The sequence below is a fragment of the Cyrtonyx montezumae genome, unplaced genomic scaffold (assembly GCF_038088225.1).
Source record: "Cyrtonyx montezumae isolate F1298 unplaced genomic scaffold, pur_monq_1.0 scaffold_24, whole genome shotgun sequence".
Lineage (NCBI taxonomy): Eukaryota > Metazoa > Chordata > Aves > Galliformes > Odontophoridae > Cyrtonyx > Cyrtonyx montezumae.
In genome coordinates this window covers 10155706-10174647 of record NW_027071981.1, presented here as the reverse complement: position 1 = coordinate 10174647, position 18942 = coordinate 10155706, and the positions used below count along the sequence as shown (strand labels likewise).

Sequence of the window (18942 nt, the reverse complement as noted above, 5' to 3'; positions counted from 1 at the left end):
TGCTTATAACTTAATTTATTGGAACCCTTCTTACATAGACTGCGTTTCTGTTAGTATTGTGGAGAAAAATCTGTCTGCCCTACAGCACAGATGGATCTGAGGACGTGAGTTAGCTTCTTAAATGTCAAATGTAGGTTCCGTTCTTCCCCATTAGCCTAGTTATTTTGCATGTATCTTATTTACTTACGATGCGTTTTAAGTAATGATAGAAACAATATCAATTAGCTTCAAGCTTTATATCTTCATAATGCTTACATGTTAGCTACTGCAAATATATTAATGACATTATAAAGTGGACCTTTTGCGTTTATTAATTGAAGGATTATTTATGACACACTCCTGAAAGATCTGTCTTACCTCCACTCTATTTTTGCTTACCTCTGAGATCTGTATTGTCACAGATCTTCCTAATAGAAGCCCATAGCAACCAAATGTTTTATCTCTCATTTTGACACAATTGAAATATTGTGGAATGTGAGGATAGAATTGAAAGAGGTGTTATTTGTAAATCAAGGGTATCAGTCTAGTTCTTTTTCTCTCCTGTAATTCAATTCCACTTACTTTATGAAATAACTTAAATTCTGTCCTTGTACATATATTTTATTCACACAGTTCTGAATTTTGTGAACTTGCTCAATTCTACGTGTTTTCCTCTCTCAAGTGCCATTCTTCTTTGGGCAGAAATTGTGTAAATTACATTGTAGTGTTCCAGTTCCAAATCTCAGTCGTTTTGATATCAAGTTGTAGTTTGTAAATGCACATTTTTAGACTATTCAGATGAGGAAACCTTTCCCAACTTTAAGCTTTGCCACATCAAACTTTCTGACAAACTTTTCTTTCACTGTACTTACAGTAATAAGTTTGTATGGGTGAACTTGCTCATTCTCTTCCCGTTTTCTTTAGTTACCAATATGAATTCCCTTGATAGAACATAGAAATATGTAAAGCTCACAACTTATTTCCATAGTCGCAATGTCTATATTTCTGTCAGGAATGAAAAATAATATGTATATCATTTACACTGAGTTTGGAAAATTAGATTCTGCTTTCTGAATGTCATGAGCAAATTCCATGCCTGTACCATCCCTTCACACAGTCAAAGTACACTTTAATTCCATTATGCATTTCATAGCTTCTTTTGAAATTATGTCATTTTCTAAATGAATTTTTATTTAGTTCAAAGAAATTTTGCCATAGGCCTAAAATGCAAGTTCATCTTTTTAAACCAGTCACACAACTCAGATGTCAGTGATTTTAATGAAGCTACCAGCAGTTTAAAACAGCAGTACAAATATTGTTCTCTTTGGTAGAGAATTAGCTCTTTCCAGCACCAAAATCATTTGACACTAGCATAGTGGTTAAGCCAGATGTGCTGCCTGGCTCTCGGAGATCTGCCTCCTCAAAAGGTTTCATGAAAGAAAGAAGTTTAACATCATGGAATGAAATATCTCCTTTCACCCTTTTTTTGCATAAACTTTGCAAGTGAGCTCTTCCATCTTCCTTGTTTCCATCAGATTTTCTGCTGTTTGATGTTGGTCATCTTTCCTATGTTTGACCAAGTTGGTCTCATGTTTGCAGACCATGGGTCAGATATACAAAAATATTCTGACACATCAAATACTGTGTAAGTCTTGCAAATTTAGCTGCCTCCTAGGAAGCTCTGCTGCTGTGTATGTACAAGGCTATCTCCATCCGTAGAGTGAACAGTTTTATATCTCAAATGGCAGTGAGGTGTTTAAGGTCTGTAAATTCCCTGGGCTGTTGAGTCCAAAGAGCTCATGACACTCAGTAGTAGAATTAATTTCAAAGCAAGAAGCACTAGTTGCAACCACTGTCAATCCAAAAACTGATGTATGTCCTTTGCTAGTATTTCAGCCTCCAAAATGAGGCATTTGGATTTGATATTCTTCAGATTCTTTTGAGAATTAATTTCCCTATGGAGTGGAGGGGGGGAAGGGGGTGGAATGTCTTAAATTTTATCTGCTAGGGCTTTGCTCTTAAAAGATTGATATTTATCATTTTCACTGTCATAAATGTTTTAAATTCTTTATTAGGAATATTTTCTTGCAGTTCCACACTATGTGATTGGGGTGGCAAGTTGTAAAGTTTGCATTTCAAATTTTCATCCACAAACTGAAGATATGTTCTCTACAATTGAGCATTAAATATAATTTACATATGACTGAGGTCAACTTGTTGACATATTTTCAATGGACAGATGAGATAGAAAACCAAAACCAGAATATGCTAACTAGCTTTTCAAGCTGTTAATGGTTAACCCTAGAGCCACACCGTGTCAACCTTGGTTTTTTTAGTCAGGTCCATTGTACATTATGCACTTGAATCAGAATTATAGAAAATGCTAAATTTAAAAAATAATTTTAATACTTGTATATGAAATCAACGTTATTTTCCATGTATGTATATAGTTTGTCTGAAAATAACTATGTAGGAAGTTTCATAGAATTTCTTAACATATATGTAGAATCTTGGTGGTGATGTTTTTTTATATAGGTGTAATTTATATAGGTGTAATAAAACATAGTAGTCATAACATAAAATATTATTTATGTAATATGTGTAACTTGTAAGCCATTACATTAGACTTAGGTAAAGGAGAGACCAAATTTCATCAATTAAAAAGTCCAGTGAAGATTGAATAATTTGATTGACATTTTAGTAAATTATTCTAAAGGTGAGCAATTGAGATGAATGTATTATATTTTATTAAATAACTTAGATTTTTAAAAGCTGTAAGAGTATATAAACCAGTTACAGTACATATTATAGTACTTTCCAATATTAAACCATCTCCATTCTCTTTTCCTCTTTTATTTTTTCCATGACAAGTCTTACAAGTAAGCCAATTATGATGGCATTTTTTGAATGATGACTACTACAGATAAAACCAAAAATGCTAAGAAATTTCAAAAGAAGCAGAATTACCTTTTCTACCAAGACCTTACTTGTGTTTTTTCACAGTTGTGTTTTGACATCCACTTTTTAATATGCCTATAGGGTCCTGCAGGTTTTGCACTTTTAAGTCCTTGTGACTTTTGCTCTACTTTTGCAACGATGAGGAAACTTAACATTGCATAACTAAAGTGTAAATAAATGCATGAATATATAACATTTAAACACCTACAGATATTTTCACTTCATCTTTGTAAAGTTTCTGAGTAGCAGACTCTGGTGAGGAAAAAAAATGTGTCTTGTCAGCTATGCAATTCTGTCATTATAATCCCCAGCTCAAGAAAGGGTGATGTAATGCCCAAATGTTTAAACTTCTGGGCTCAGAGCTCCTATGAGAGGAAAATCACAGTCTTTGTCTGCATATTGCAATCAATCCATTATGGATATATTTTCTCCTATTCAAATAATAATAATAACTAAGTAGTTGATAGTCTTGCCTGCAAAGTGATGCTGTGTGCATTGTCTTTGATCCTTAATCACAATGATAACTGTTCAGGCCCTGGTTGAGAGGTGTGTTCAGGCAGGGACTTGTTTAAAGCAAGTGGCCATTGAACTGACTGATTACTAAAATAATGGCAAATCAAATGAAAATCCAATGCTGAGATCTTTGAAGAAGATGCGGTGTGAAAGATGGATTTAAGTGGATCTTTCTCTTCAGAATAATTTACATAATCTTTGGGTCAGATTTGCTCTGTCATCCCTAACTGGAAGTGGTAATTCCAAATGGATATAGATGTTTATTTCCCAAAACAATTCAGGAGAATTTTGTAATCCTAGAATCAATTTTTTGTTATGTCAAGAACTGGTATGAAATGTGTGTGAGCTGAAAGGAATCAGTAATTCATAATCCGTATTTCGGTCTTCATTCACCAGTCATGGAGAGAGGGGTTGAAAAAAGAGAGACCAGAGTGGATGACAGTGCTAATTATTCTTGAATTCAGTGTATGTGAACATGACAAATGGCTAGTCAGGATTCAGCCATGCATTTATTCTGCTAATGCATTCATATCTATCCAAGGGAAAAAAAAAACTTTTAATTTTCCTTCATTACATGTCATCAGCTCAATTAACCATTATATTTGTAGTAAAATACTGGCAAATTACTGCTTTCTTATTTTGGCTTGCCTGAAGATTTATGGCTATTAGCATTAATTTGTTTGCATTATATGGCATTTCTTCCTCTCTTTAACAGCAGCATGCACTTTATTCTGAATGTTTTTTCTGTGTTTGCTGCCATTTCAATATTGCTTACTAACATTTAATATATTTTGCTTTTTTATTTTGCTGACAAAGTTGCATTGATGAAAGCTGATTTGCAAGGTAGATAGCCCTGTGTGTATTCATCAAGACTGAAACCCCCAATGCACGGTTGGATTTCTGCAATAAATGCTCTGTACATTTCAGAAGTTGTGTGTTATTTTGTTTCAGATTTTTGTCTTTCACACCTCTAAAACAATGCTACGTGAACCTTCATTTTTCAGCAGTTTGCATAAAGGCTTTCAGTCTTGAGTGTGTTTTGTATAGTGACTGCTTTAGTGCTTTGATCATACCCTTCTGAATTTCTTTATATTTCAGTAGTCTGGTTCTGGTTCTCTAGAAATAGAGTAGTTTTTCATGTGTATGTCACATTTTGGCATGCCGGTTCATTAGTAGTCTGACTTTCTTCATTTTCCCTTAAAAAAAAAAAAAACAAACCTGCATGGGATCCCTGAAGCATGTGACTTGGTACTTGCCAACATTCATGTCAAAGAATCCAACTTCTCTTAATTTCAGACCTAAGTGATATAAAGTGATTTTTTTGAATTAAGCTATATTATACAATGTTTTTCATTTTATTTTTATAGTTTTGTTTGGGTTTCACTTCATTTTCCTTTAGTTTCATCTCCTGGAGTTTTGCTTTCTGTGGCATCTGACTTCGCTAGTTGAAATGTATTTACAGGAAAAGATAATACTGAAATTGTTAGAAAACATTTAGCCAGATAATGGTCTGAGAAGAGATTAACAAGTAACTTGCAATGAAGTTGAATCTCCACTGTACTTGGAATAATGCTGCTTCAGTTTGTGCATTTTTGTGTGTTTATGACATATCAGTCATAGAATTAAAACATCTTTTTAATATTACATGTTGCTCAAAAAAAACAACCCAAAACCAGCAAGTTTGTGTGTTTTCATTGGTAACTTTGCTCGTTCTGTTTGAGATACTGGCAATTAGTTAATGTGATCCAGTGAGGAATGTGTTTGTTGGAAACCAAAGTGCAAGTCCTTCTTTGTGTGTTCTCATCAGGCCCCAGCACAACGTGCCAAGAGGATTCATGTGCAAACCAGGGAGTGTGCTTGCAGCAGTGGGATGGATTCAGTTGTGACTGTAGCATGACCTCCTTTAGTGGACCATTATGCAATGACCGTAAGTACACTAAAATGTGCTGGTTTGAAAGCTCTGGAGCTTTAAGGCAATATTTCAAGCGAGTATCTGAAGCTTTATATTATTTTAATATACAGTATGAAATGAACTGGCAAACCTTGTGAATGTCTCTAAGTCTTGTGGGAAAGACATAGCTAAAATGTACAGTATAAATTGGGGCCGATGTGCAGTATTAAAACACTGACAGAATTTGTTTTTATTATAGTTGATTACATGTCTAATATACTGATGGTTACCCGTTTGAAATAAGCTTTCTTGCATAAATGTTACAAATAGTGTTTGTTGTTTTTGATTGAAAAAGTCTTTTTCATTTTATTCTTTTAAGCTATATTGTAATTTTCCAGCATTATCTCATGAGAGCTGTAATTACTGTGAAACAGTTGACAAGCCTTATTCACTCCCTTTGGTAGATTTCTTTAGGTGACACACTGAGTGTTCCAATAATAAAAGCATGCAGAGTATTTTAGTTCTTTTAAATTTCATCTCAATAAAACTGCATAATACACACCAACCATCTGGTGTGTCAGGAAAACTTTAAATATGTCATAAGTAAGGTGTCTGATTCACCAATATAATGTGGAAAATTTTATTTTCCAATCTAGATTTATTGATCGAAATGGAATTATGCAGAATTGAAAGCAAAGCAGAAATGTGGGAGCCTTGATGGTTCACAGTAACTGTTTAAAGAAAACTATTGATTTCTTTTTAAATCAGCACATCTGAAATATTAGTGTTACATGTTGTGTTGTCTATATGAAAATGAAATTTCTTTAGGCATTTTTATTTTCACTGTATGTTTCTCTGAATTAATGCCAGATGGAACAGTGTGTTGGCATGATTGTCTAGCCAAGCATTTTAGATTTGTGTCTTGATCTCATTCTCTGGTCTACACCAAGATGCACCTTCTTGGACAAACTCTAGAATGACATGATAACATCTGATGAGCTTTGGGTTCAGATTCTATCTAACTAAAGGCTTAAAATTGATTTATGCAAAAGCTGCTGTAATGATTTTCATGAAACTTCCCATTTCCTACTCTTGACCGCTTCTGAAAAACTCAGGAAAAGACTCATTTCAGTCTGCTTCACTACGCTTTCTTGTCATGATAGAAATGAGATGTGGTATCAAAAGAAACTTCAGAAAATTTAAGCAGAGATTTGTGTTTATTAGTATGCTTTAACCTTCCAGTGGTATAAGTAATTAGTCATACTACAAAGCATATGTTTTCAAAGATATTAGTCGTCTTTGTACTATAGAGGGAAATTATTTGTTATTTTTTTGTGTTGGTGCTGGTTTTCTGTGACCTGGGTTCTTCCAAACCTAAAAACTATGAAATATGTCATTCTTATTCATATTCAGCATTCTTATTCATATTCATTCATATGTCATTCTTATTCATATTCAGCAAAGGAAAAACTTTTTAAACATTTGTTTTATTAGTAACTAATGCCCAAACCTGAAATATTCTGTAAACTGTATTTTGAAGTACGAATTAATCACATTGAAACTCTAGAGTAAGAGCAGCATTTATCAGTCTATGAAGTCATTACTTCAGTAGTGTTGTGGACCACACTGTGTACAATCAGACACCTCAATATGCTATTTTTGATGATGGTACGAGGCTGCCAACAATGCTTAACTTCTTTCCAGATAAGTCATTTTTTAAAGCTCTGTTGCAAATACAAGGTACATGTATATCCTAGATGTGGATGGTTTGTGATAGCATGCAGTCTGGTAAACTTAATTAATTTACTTTGTCCTTTATGTTGACTTCTCAGGTTACATCTCATTCCAAAAATCTGCTGAACAAGTATGAGATTTTTTTTTGCCACAATGTATGGGTGAAGGGGGAATGTGTGGAGAGGAGCAAAATCATGCTGTATTCATAATGTCATCTGGATGCTTCTAGACTTGTCTACTCTCTTTAGGAAGAGTAGAATGGATAGAGCAGTCATAAAGCGTTTCTATAGGTTTTAGTAAATTGCATTAGGCTACAGAACACATGCCAAACTTCTGCAGCACTGAAGTAAGCCAAATTCCTCTCATGTCAAGTGTGGTGGTTCCTGTGACAAGTCTGGAGTAGCATCTGCTTGCTGCTGACAAACACAGACCTTATGAAAGGCAGTGTGCAAGATGTGGAAGCAGGGCCAGGTGGTCCAGGAGGAATATAGTAATGCAGCCCATGAATGCAGAGCAAGAGGTAGGAAAACCGAAGCCTAGCCTAACAGGGGACGTGGGAGCTCTTCCTGTTGCTGTCTGTCAGCACTGAAAGAAAGAGCAGGAAGTAAACTAAATAATATGAAGAGACCTCTTGGCAAGGGATGTGGAATAGATCGGGGTACTCCATGGCTTTGTCATGGTCTTTATTTGGTAAGACTGGCCTTCAGCATTTTCACTGCACTTGTACAATAAGCACAGCATGTGTATGGCAACTGGAGGGATGATTCCATGTGTGTCACTCATCACTGTGAATTTGCTCTTGATTATCTTTGAGAAGTCGTGGCTTTGGGGGCGGTTCCATAGAAGTGAGGGAGAAAAAAAGAGGAAGTCCAGAAGGAGGAAACTTCAGGCTGGTCAGCTTAACATCACTTCCTGGGAATGTGATAGAGCTATTATAGGGCGGCTATTTCCAAACTTAGTAGTGACAAGAGGGTGGTTAGAAGCACCCAGCATGGACTTAGAGAGGAAATCATATAATTTTATTAGCATGGATTCAGTATTTAGTTCTTTTTCATTTCAACAGGCAATCTGTGCTTTGATTTGAAAACATGAGTACTCAAAATTGGGACTGAAGCACGTGTCTCTGGAAAAAAATTATCTCAGATTGAACGCAGCAAACAGTAACAGCCAAGAGTATCCACTGAGGACGAACAAAGATCTCCTGAGGCCATTGGGTATTATGAAAATATATTAGTTAAGTTTGAGAGATATCAATAGTAGGGTATTTGGCATTATACAAATTCCAGGAGGGACTGAGTAAGTCTCTTTTCAGTGTAGTGCTGGGAGAGTGCATTAAGTAAAATTGAGTTATAGTTTGAACCTTAAAAATGAAATATTGAGTCAATTTTTGAAATAAATAGACATTTTTATAAACATCAGTCTTCCCTGAAGAACTGTGATCAGAACAGGTGCATTTTTGCACTAAATGAGGCAAGAGTCTTTTATTATGTGAAAATACAATTAACAATTATATAATAATCCATATGCAAGGAGGGGTAATTTAATTTTGCGTGCAGAAATGTACAGATGGCTTTCCCTAGATTTACAGTACTTTATGCCTGAGATTTAGCACTATCACACTCATACTATATAGGAATATTTTTTAGTTTTACTTAGCTATGCAACTAACTTGGTATGATCAATCACTGATGTGATTGATGTTGACACAGGATAGGCATTGTTGTGTCACAGTATCTTTTCCTAAAATGCAAATCAGAGGGTGATATTCGTATAATCCCTGATATGCTATTGCTTAACATTACCCAAGTGAAGGATTTAAACTCTTTACACACGTCTTTCATAATTAATGATTGATTTTGCTGTTACGGATATTGCATCTTCTAGACCTTTTGATATCAAGAATGTAGTATTAAAACTGACCCTACATTTGTGAGGTTACATGCAAAATGAAGAAGTTTCACTAAATCAATGACCAAAACCTGATGTAAGCATACAAGCCACTCCATAGTACTTTCCAAAATATTCCTGGCCAAGTGTTTGCAGTTGCTGGCTATCAATAAACATATAACCTCCTATTGAGAAAAAGGAAGCAAAATTCCTCAGAGTACATTAAAACACATTTGATTTCCATCTCCAATAGCTGAGAATTAAAAAATATGTCCCTGATAGCATACCAGTCTAAATTTTTCATATGATTATTTTTCCATGGAGGCTCATGGTACACGGGAGAAATAAAGACAGCTGTACACAAGTACAGTTCAGGGCAAACTTCTGGAATGAACTAATTAAAAAAATCTCAATTTGTTCAGCTTATCTTATCCAATCTTTCTTTATAATGAATATCTGGAATTTTTGATGACAAACTTCAATGGACTAATTTGTATCATCTTCAAAGAAAGAAGGATTTCACACAAGCCATCTTGAAAATGTAGAAATGTCGTGGTATTTGGGAGAATTAGAAAACCTGTGAAAAGAGCAAGGAAGACAAGCAGTGCAACTGTGAACCACAGCTGTGAAACAAGGTTTTTAAACTTTTGTTTCTGTTGGAATCTTGATCTGGATAGAGTGCACCTTAAGGTACCACACTTTGAGATGCATGATATAACATTGGAGCACATACTACTTTGGCCAGAACTGAGCAATGTGACTCAGAATTGAAAGCTTTCTTTTTTTCTTCCTGTAATCCTGAGTGGCCCAGCTCTAATAGCTTTTTTTCACCTCTATCTTATATGGATTTCATAGTGAAGTAAATTTTGGCTTTTCATTAGTGTCTGCTTAATTTATCTTCTACATAAGTTAACAGACCCTATTTTTGACTGTCTAAAAACAGCTTTTAGAGTTTTTGTCTTGTTTACATAAAATTTGGGAGACTCCAATTGGATGAGCTGTCCATACCTAAAATAGTTAAGTACTTTCCATATTCCTTGAAGGCATAGATCACCCTGTTTAAAAAGGAAAAAAGTTTGATTGTGTTTGTATATTGTCACTTAGAGGTGATGATATTTCTAAAAACACAGTAGCAAGAAAAGCTTTAAGTGGGGATAACGTGGTATAGAAAAATAAAATACAAAACTTTCAAGGTAGCCAGGCTATGATTTTATAGCTCTGCTTGTAGCTCAGTCCAAAGCAATTATGCAACATTTCTGGCCTACTCAGAGGCATTTTCTATTTCACGTTATTAAAAATGGAACATAATGTCAGAAAATTGTGAGCTTCTCTCTGCCTCTGGAAGAATCAAGGGAGTAATTAAATTGAATTTGGGTATGTCAATAATATCTTTCTCTTATTAATGGTGTAATCGTTTTGTAAATCAAATCCTGAAAGTGTTTCCAGTGTCATAAAGGTGAAAATGATTAAGGGTTAATGAAATATATTCTCATGGAATTAGAATTGTTCTGTTGGGTATCATCAGATTCCTTTCTCTAGAACATTCAAATTATTACAATTTAAAAGTGTATTATGTACAATTCAGGTCTGAAATTTGAAATCTATTACAAAAACTATTCACAGTAACAATCATAGTGGATAAGTGCTGTCATTGCTCTTTCTCGTAGATTTCTCTTAAAAACATACTAAATAAAGGCTTGTAATCTGGAACATTCCAATAATATGTATTAAAATCAATGTCAGATAACTAGTAGGTTTCTAAACAAGATTAGCGATCCCATGTGGTGTTCATGGTGTTGGCCATTGCTCTCCAAAAACTCTTCCCCCTCCCCAAACAAAAGAGCAATGAGTAAGTGCTATTTTTTAATAGATGATAGCTGTGAGTGTCACAAATGGTAGAAAGAAGCAAAAGCTCTCCCAGTCTGTCTCTTCTTTAACCCATAGTATGAGAAGAGCTCGAAGTATTTATAGGGAGTTTAGTAATATGTATCTATTTTATGTGCAAGTTATTTACAGTAGCACAATGATGGGTGACACTTTAGAAAAGCAAAATTATTCAGTCTTTCTGAAGTCTGGACTCAGGTTACTAAGGCAACCTGATCTTCCCCAGCATGTATTCTTGCTTGACAGATAGGTAGGTAGGTTAGATTCAAAGAAACAACATAGATACAAGGCACTTCTTATACTGATTACAAAACAAAATTTTATGGTAGCTCGAGATCTTCCTTGGAGTCTTCTGTTTTCCTTTTTTTTTTTTTTCAGATGATGTAAAAAATTGAGGCAGAATAAACATTTTAATCTAAAAATAGGCAAAGTAACTTTAAATTTTACATGGGTAAATCAAGGTTTTCCTGTATCCAATTTAATGATCTGTGCAATTCCTCAGTAGCTGAGAATGGAAGTATGCTCTGGTATCATGGCAAGACAGAGTAAGAAATTCTTATACCTTTCATATATTTGTTCTCATGCTACAGGATGGATATTGTACCTTTATTTTTTTTTTTTTTACCATTTATAGCTGCTGGTTAAGTGGAACTGGGAGGCTGTTCTGAATGAAATTTCTATTTTTCCTTCTTTATTATTATTCCTCTCCCTTTTGTTCCCTGCCCCCCCCTTCTTCCTGCAACCCCTCTCCACCCCTTTTCAGGCCTGTGGGCCTGCTGTCTTCCTGTTGTGGACACGCATCTAGATCTAATTCTATGACACGTGTATATCCATAAGCATACTTATTCTCTCTTAATATCATGAGATTTTTAAGATTCTTGAATATCTTGCTAAGATTTAAGCTATCATTCTTTGTAATGAAGCCATAGTTTCAATTGAAAATAGGCATATAAAAAAGCACTTCACTTCACTGTAAACATTCACGTATTAAAAAGCACTTAAAATGCATGGCATACAGTATTCAATGTCAAAGGCATTAATATTTACAGATACCATCTGCAAATGATCATAAGCTCTGAGTCTGTGTTACCATATAAGGAAGTCCACTCTTAGTGAGTGTTGCTTTATAATCCTCTCCCTTTTAAACAGTGTATATCTTCAGAATTATCCTAACCAGATCAATGGGCTTGGGTTGTGCAAAACACTTTGTGTAGGGGCCAGAGAGCTTTACATTTGGGAACTTAATGTCACTCAGGAACTTTGCTGTGCTAGACCACTCCTCCTGTCCAGAGATCTTAAGTAGAAGCTGACGCTGCTCAGTGTCTCTAAAAATCAGGTATTTGATCACTTGTATGACACCAGTGTTGCAGTGTGATTGAAGCCCAAAGATATACATATGCATTCTGAAACAGGACCAGAGCTGATCCTCACTATGGGCTGATGGAATTCTGTTACGATTCCAGTCCCAAATCACCAGGTTAATGAGCAATTTCAAATCTGAAGTCACTATGTAGTCTTGTGTAGCATTTTCTCTATTCTCCAACTCTTAAACCCAAACATTTGGCAGAGTTTTTTAAATTGCCTGTAACATTTTGTTCTCTACATTTATTTAATCTTGTCCCAGCTTCTGGATTGCTGTATCATGTTAGCCTGGGCTTAGGTTGGTTACATGTATAGACTTTCTTGTGGTCCAGTAGTAATTGTAGGTTGGCTTTCTCGTCTAGTCAAAAATTCATCAAAGTTGATTTTAATTACTGATTTCATAAGTAGCAGATGGTCATATCTTTGCTCATGTTAGTTTGTTTACTTTAAATAACCATGCTATTTGGTGCTTACTGCAAGTACTCTTTCCTCATAACTTAGGGAACTGTAATTGTAGCTGCTGTCTCATATCTAAATAAGTTTATGGCCAGCTCATATGTCTGTTCTTGACTTTCAAGTCTCTTGCAGAGAATCAGAAAGACCACAGTGTTTCATCATATCATGAGAAGACAAAAAAAACCTTCCCTGTCTTTCACCATTCCCCATATTGTAGAGATATCATTGTAATTAAAGCTACCTGCCTGCTTTCTCCTTCAAGTAATTGGATGCCACTCTCCTGGCCAGTTAATCAATTTTAGGATTGTCTTGTTTGTGTGTGTATTAAATAGAAAGGGCTTGTATGTCTGCAGGGGAAATATATGGGTTATGTTTAGATCAGTTGTACAGGATGTATGTTACCCAGTACTTCTCAGAAACACCAGAATACCTACACAAATATACTTGTATTTTGCTAGAGCAGCAAACACCACATTTAAACAAGTCACATTTACAGTGTATGAACAAAGCTATGTGTGCAACTGTTTCCAAGAGGATCTAAGGCTGCTCTGGAGCATCAGGCTCGGTATACGTGTGGCAAAGGTCTGATATGAACAAAGATAGAGGACAAGCTTGAGCTTCCTAAGTACCAGTAATTCAGCTAAGGTGATGGATATCTGAAAATCTTGAGGAGGAAGGGGGGAATCCCCTAATTTTATGCAGAATCCAGAAAGAAGCTCAGAAGACCAGTTAGCTGTTTTAGCTGCTTGCTAATCTTCACCTGCGTGTTTGTTTTCTTTTGCCAGGTCATACCTTAACCTTGAATTCTATTTCTTCCTGCTATATTCAGTCCTTTTTTTTTTTCTACTTTTGCTTGCTGAAAGAATGGGAATGTGTTTTAGTAGGCATCTTCCTGTAATCCATGAGGGGAAGCCCTTCTGGCAGGAAAATATTCAAAAAGATAGTGTCTGTCTAATTGAAAGCACTGCCAGGGAAAAAAAGAGAAATGGGAAGATGTTTTCAAATTTGGTGGACCAGTAATGGTGTGTCAGATAAAGTTCAGATGCTTTCAGAAGCAAGTGCATTTTATTTCTCTACAACTGAGGCCTGAAAACGTCCAAATGTCACAATTCTGAGAACGTTTTACTAGCAATAGTAAGCCTATTTCTCCATGAAACTCTACCCCAAAACTTTTATCTTTCCAGCCTCTACTTGCTACCAGTGTGTATTACTACTGATATTTAATTTGAACTACTTAATGCAGCTTTGCTGGGATGACAGCCAACTTCAAAGAAAACATTTCCTCTCTAACCCCAACAAATGTACAGGGCCAAGAGATGATATTTTCACTGAAGATTAACCTTTTCCTGGGGATGATACAGTATGCCAAATCACAGGGAAAGGCTTCTGAGTGCTAGTTCATAAGCCTGTAATAGAAATGCAGTTTATTGTAGTTTCAGATTTATAGAGAAGGTATTTTTTGGTAGTTTTGTGATTTCTGTGCTATAGATTTTAGTGAATCTATTGACCAAAGGATAGACAATAAATCATCTTAGGAATTTTTCCAGCTTGCTTCTCTAGGAATTTCTGAATGAAAACAGGACTGAGATTTTGTTATAGCTAGAAATCTGTGGGGAAAAAAAGATTCTTTAATTTATTGTTTAGGAATATATCAGTGTGGAAAGTCAGAACAGAATAGTCTTATCTGTATTTAGAACAGGAACAGCATCCTAAGTGGTAAAATAAAGTTCCTGTTATACCCTGCTAATGTTAGCAAAAGCTCTCAAAGATAAGAATTCTGTTGCTATTTTTCTTTTCTTTTTTTCTTTTTGATTTCCTTAAAATGTTGATTGCAGACATTTTCCAAAATAGGATTGTCAGAAGAGAAGGGTGGCACTCAACAATATTTAAGTCATTTCATGTAATACTGCATCACCAGCATGACAGAGGCAGCTATGGGGGGGATATGTGTTGGAACCAAACTCCAGACTCAGAAAACTTAGGAGATTCTGCCTTCTAAGTCAAGGTCTCTAGCTCCATACACCAGTAATGAATATTATGATGAGGGATGTGCTATGAATAGATCAGTAATCTTATTCGGTTTGTATGTTAAATTGTTTATAAAATTGGAAAGCATAGGAAAGAGTATGAGAACGTAGAAGGAGGTAGGAAACGGTAATCTTGCATGTAAGTGTTGGCAGTTTTACTGCCTTACCTCATAAATTCTTCTGGACAATACAAGATAGGTTGGAGTAGAGTTCTGTGTGATTTTAATTGCTGAACAGGTGAGGCCTCCCAGTATTTAATAATAGACTGTGCTGGGAGGAAACCCCATAGAATGTCTGTGCAAAAACATGTTTATTTTCAAGTTGAAATAAAATGAAATATGGACTATTATAAAGTATGCATACACTCATAAGTAATAATTCCCCACTGTAAACATTTTGCAAAATATGTAGTATATGCACTCGTGAAGAAAGAGAAGGGAGATATAATAAAGGTCCCACGTGGGCACATATTTCTACATTAATTTTCTATATTCTCAATTATTCCTTGATATCATTACGTGATTCTTAAGAAATTTTTTTTAGTCATTCTCTTAAAATATAATTGCATTTAAAACAACAACAAAACAAACAACAAAAACAAGGAAATGGGAAAATGAGCAATTTAATCAAGCACTAGTAACAGCACTTTGGACAAACACTCCCTGTCTTTTTACATGCATATTAGCGATTGGCTTTTCACATTAAGATGTCTTACAAAATTCTCAGTTTATTTTCTAGTCTCTTGGCAGTCTGAACAATTTGTCCATTTCTTTTTTCTGCTTCTGTGTGGATGGAAAATGATGACAAAACTGTAAATCCAAAGATGAGGTTTAATATGTGTTTCCACATTGCAGTCATTCTGTTTTCTGAATGGTGATGTGAAATTGCAGGCATTTCATTAAATGGACGAGCCTTAATAGGAAAAGCCTCCATCTTTCTGGGCAAGTAGAAATGATAAAGGAAATGCAGAAGGAAGCTCAGAGGTCCCCAAAGACCTTTCAGATTTAACCTTCATTTGCTTTTTCATCTCAGATTTCTTTATTATTATGTGGAAATATGTGGTTTAGTTGTTCTTCAAGTTGACAGGTGGTAGAAATCCTTTAATTATGATCTTGGTTATACGCAGCCAGTGCACAAAGGAGAACCATGATAATCCACTCCAGTGTGTTATTAAGAGTCATTGCACATTTCTCATGCATTTTAGTGTAAAATACTGTGTAAATCTTACTATAGTAATAAAATAACTGTAATAAAATAACTATTACACGTGACTCTTCCATAGGCAGATAGTAGTAAAAGTGTTTAAATATCAAGCAGAACACATTCTTTAGTTAGGCAGCCACCTTTTATTTTCTTATTATTTTTGTCATTTCTTGCTCAATTACTTAATATATGATTTATAATTTACTTCACCTGCCTTTAAAATATGATCAAGTTATAGTGTTCAGTGTATATCAGATATAAAAAGAGAACATTTACAATATTGCTTCCTTTCTGTCTGTTCTGTAACACTTGTATTTATTAGTAATATTATTCCATTTAGGTAAAACATGATTTCTCTCTTTCCTTAGCTTAGTATACATTTGGGTAGTAATTCTCTGTAGTTATTTATGACTGGACTTGAGGCTGTTTTCAAGCACTTCAAGACCTTTATTTTTTTTCCTATTGGAGTGGCATAAAAGGGCCTTAGGTCAAAATTCAATATATCTACAGAGAGACAGTGTAATTACCTTAGAGAGAATGCAATGGTGCTGTTGGAATGGGAAGCTTCCTCTCTGTCCCCAGCCCCCAGGCTAACAAGACAAATGAAGAGGAGCATGGAACAAGGAGGAGATCAAAAGTTTTCTTCTGCCTATAATGACCTGGGTAATCATCACAATTTGTAGATATACTTCAGACTTCAGTCTTGAAGTGTTCCCTGTTCATTGTCCACGATGGTTTTTCTACCAGCATAGATAGGATCAGCTTGGGATTCATTGTTATGGGATGTAAGTGGAACACAACAGATAGTACAGTATTATATATAGAAAGTGATTCCAGCTATCCAGACTGTTGTGTTATCCAACAAATTGAAGACAGTGAATTTCCCTTGAAAAGTTGTCAAACTTCAGAGGATGTGTCAGCATTAACGTAATGATGAACAATTGTGTCCACTCCAAACTAGCAGCAATACTTCATACTTTTTTTCTGAGAAAACACAAAGTATGCTGTGACATGTGGGACCTGAGTTTAGCAACCATAGATACACTACAAAAGGGTGATGGTAGCAAAATAATTATTCAAATGCAATGCCTATTTTTATGTGTTTATTTTTTTTTCCTGAAATGGTCTGAAATCACCAATGACTGTTTCTGTAGCATGCTGCCCGTTCTTATTAGTGTTTAAAACATATATGTCAATTCTACAGACAGTAAAATAAGCATGTAGTGATATTGTGGCTCTCATGATTAAGTGTTGCTTCTAAAAGTTGTTTCATTCCCATGCTGATATTTGCCCTCTGTTTATGCAGTAGATTGTCAACTGCAATGATCAGTCTGGAAGCACTTTCTTTGATGTTTTTAAAAGTAGGAAATAATTTTTCACCTATCTGAATGTCAGTTGGCTGAGAGTAAATTAAAATGTTCCAGTGCTGAGACTGGCAATTATTGCCAATTGTAACCTGAATAGCTTTGGTATTAGTATTCCTAGCAGGGTGGTTTTTATTTTTTTTTCTCTTCTTGCAACATGTAGCTCTTGTTTCACTCCATCAGCTTAAATTAGGAGAGTTGAAAACAGTGATCAATCAAAGGTAGTTAAAAAAAAAAAGAAAAATCACCCTGATATTGCATTTTCTTCAGTTTTATCTTATTTTTAGAGTATTTCCCAATTTACTTTTCCCTTTGGCAAATTTGAATTATCTTCTTTATGGACCAAATTGTGCTTTGATTTAAATTATTGATAAAGGGTGAGTTAAATACATTGGAAGCAAGATGGATTTCTAAATAGGCAGCTATATTTCTCGGCTGCTGTGAGTACTATCAGCAACTAATGAGACCAAGGCTTTCATTGCCCTGATATGTCTCAGGGTTTCCAGATTTGAATGTGTAGAGCTTGTGTCTGAATTTGGATCTGCTGTATAGCTGTTTAAACCATGGTATGGCATGAGGCCGTTATTAAAGTTACTATATGCCTCTGTGAATCCTGGCAGTGCATTCTCATCTATTGAGAAGACTTAGAAACAAGCTCCTCAGGCAAAACATCCATTAAAGTTTCTTTCTTTAAAGAAAAAAAAAATCTTCTGCTAATTTGCTGCAATTTATGTTTGCTTTGTGATTCTGCAGCCAAGCCTGCCAATGAAACTGTGCTAATCATTAGGAAGCTTGTGCCTGTATGCATTCGGGCATTCTACAAATACCACTCGATAACTAAAAAGATATTCTAAAAGGGTTTGGGTTTGTTTTTCCTGCACAGTTAAAAACTTACAGTGTGTGATTGCGTTCTCTTTTCTCTCCTTAAGAATCCCTGAGTATTTCATCTGATGAAATAACTATTCTTACAGCGTACTTTTTTCTTTTATATAGTGTAGTTTAATGATAGAAAATAGGAGTCTCACAGATAAAATTACATACTACATGCTACTGTGTCCTGTCTTGAAGATTTAAGCCCTGTAATCTTTTAAAAATTGATCATTAGTCATTTATCTTCTATAATGGTACTGTTGGGTAAGAATTTTAAAAACAGTTAAATTAAAAGAAAAAGAGGCAGTGGGGTAGCACTTTGTGGAAAGACCATTAGAAACAAATAGAGGGTGGATGGAAGTGTATCTTGTAAAAAAATTTCAAGGTCCTGGAAATCCAAGATGAGAAAAGAACCATTCAACCATTTAAAAATATTGGGTCACTTTTATGCCTTTTGGAGATCTACAGAAGTCTCATGCAAAAAGTTGCAACTCCATTTCAATTTGGAGTATACAACTTCTGTCTCTTTTTATTGTTTCACACTTTGAATCTATGTCTGTATTGCTCATCTGAGAAGCTTCCCGTTTACAAGGTTAATGAAAAACTATTTTAATCACCATTTTGGAGGAAGGCGACTCTTAGAGTGGTAGTTTCTATTGATATTTTAGTATTACGTTGAAAGTGGATGCATTCCCATGTGGAAGTGCAGGGATGAGAATGTAGTTTTCACATCCAGCAAGCTTTGTTCAACATTTCTGGCTGTGAGAATGTGCGCTATGATGTGAAGTAAACAGTCATACTTTATGTAATTAAT

General features: G+C 35.1%; 1 protein-coding gene across 15 annotated transcripts in view; it reads left to right on the top strand.

Annotated features, from left to right (window-relative positions):
* The window catches only part of NRXN1 (neurexin 1), a 625130-nt gene that overhangs the window by 296605 nt on the left and 309583 nt on the right, over window positions 1–18942 (top strand). For all 15 annotated transcript variants that reach the window (XM_065739655.1, XM_065739653.1, XM_065739648.1 and 12 more), the window contains one exon: window positions 5258–5377. In XM_065739655.1, the coding sequence (XP_065595727.1) occupies window positions 5258–5377 (120 nt within the window). The remainder of the gene's footprint in view (window positions 1–5257; window positions 5378–18942) is intronic.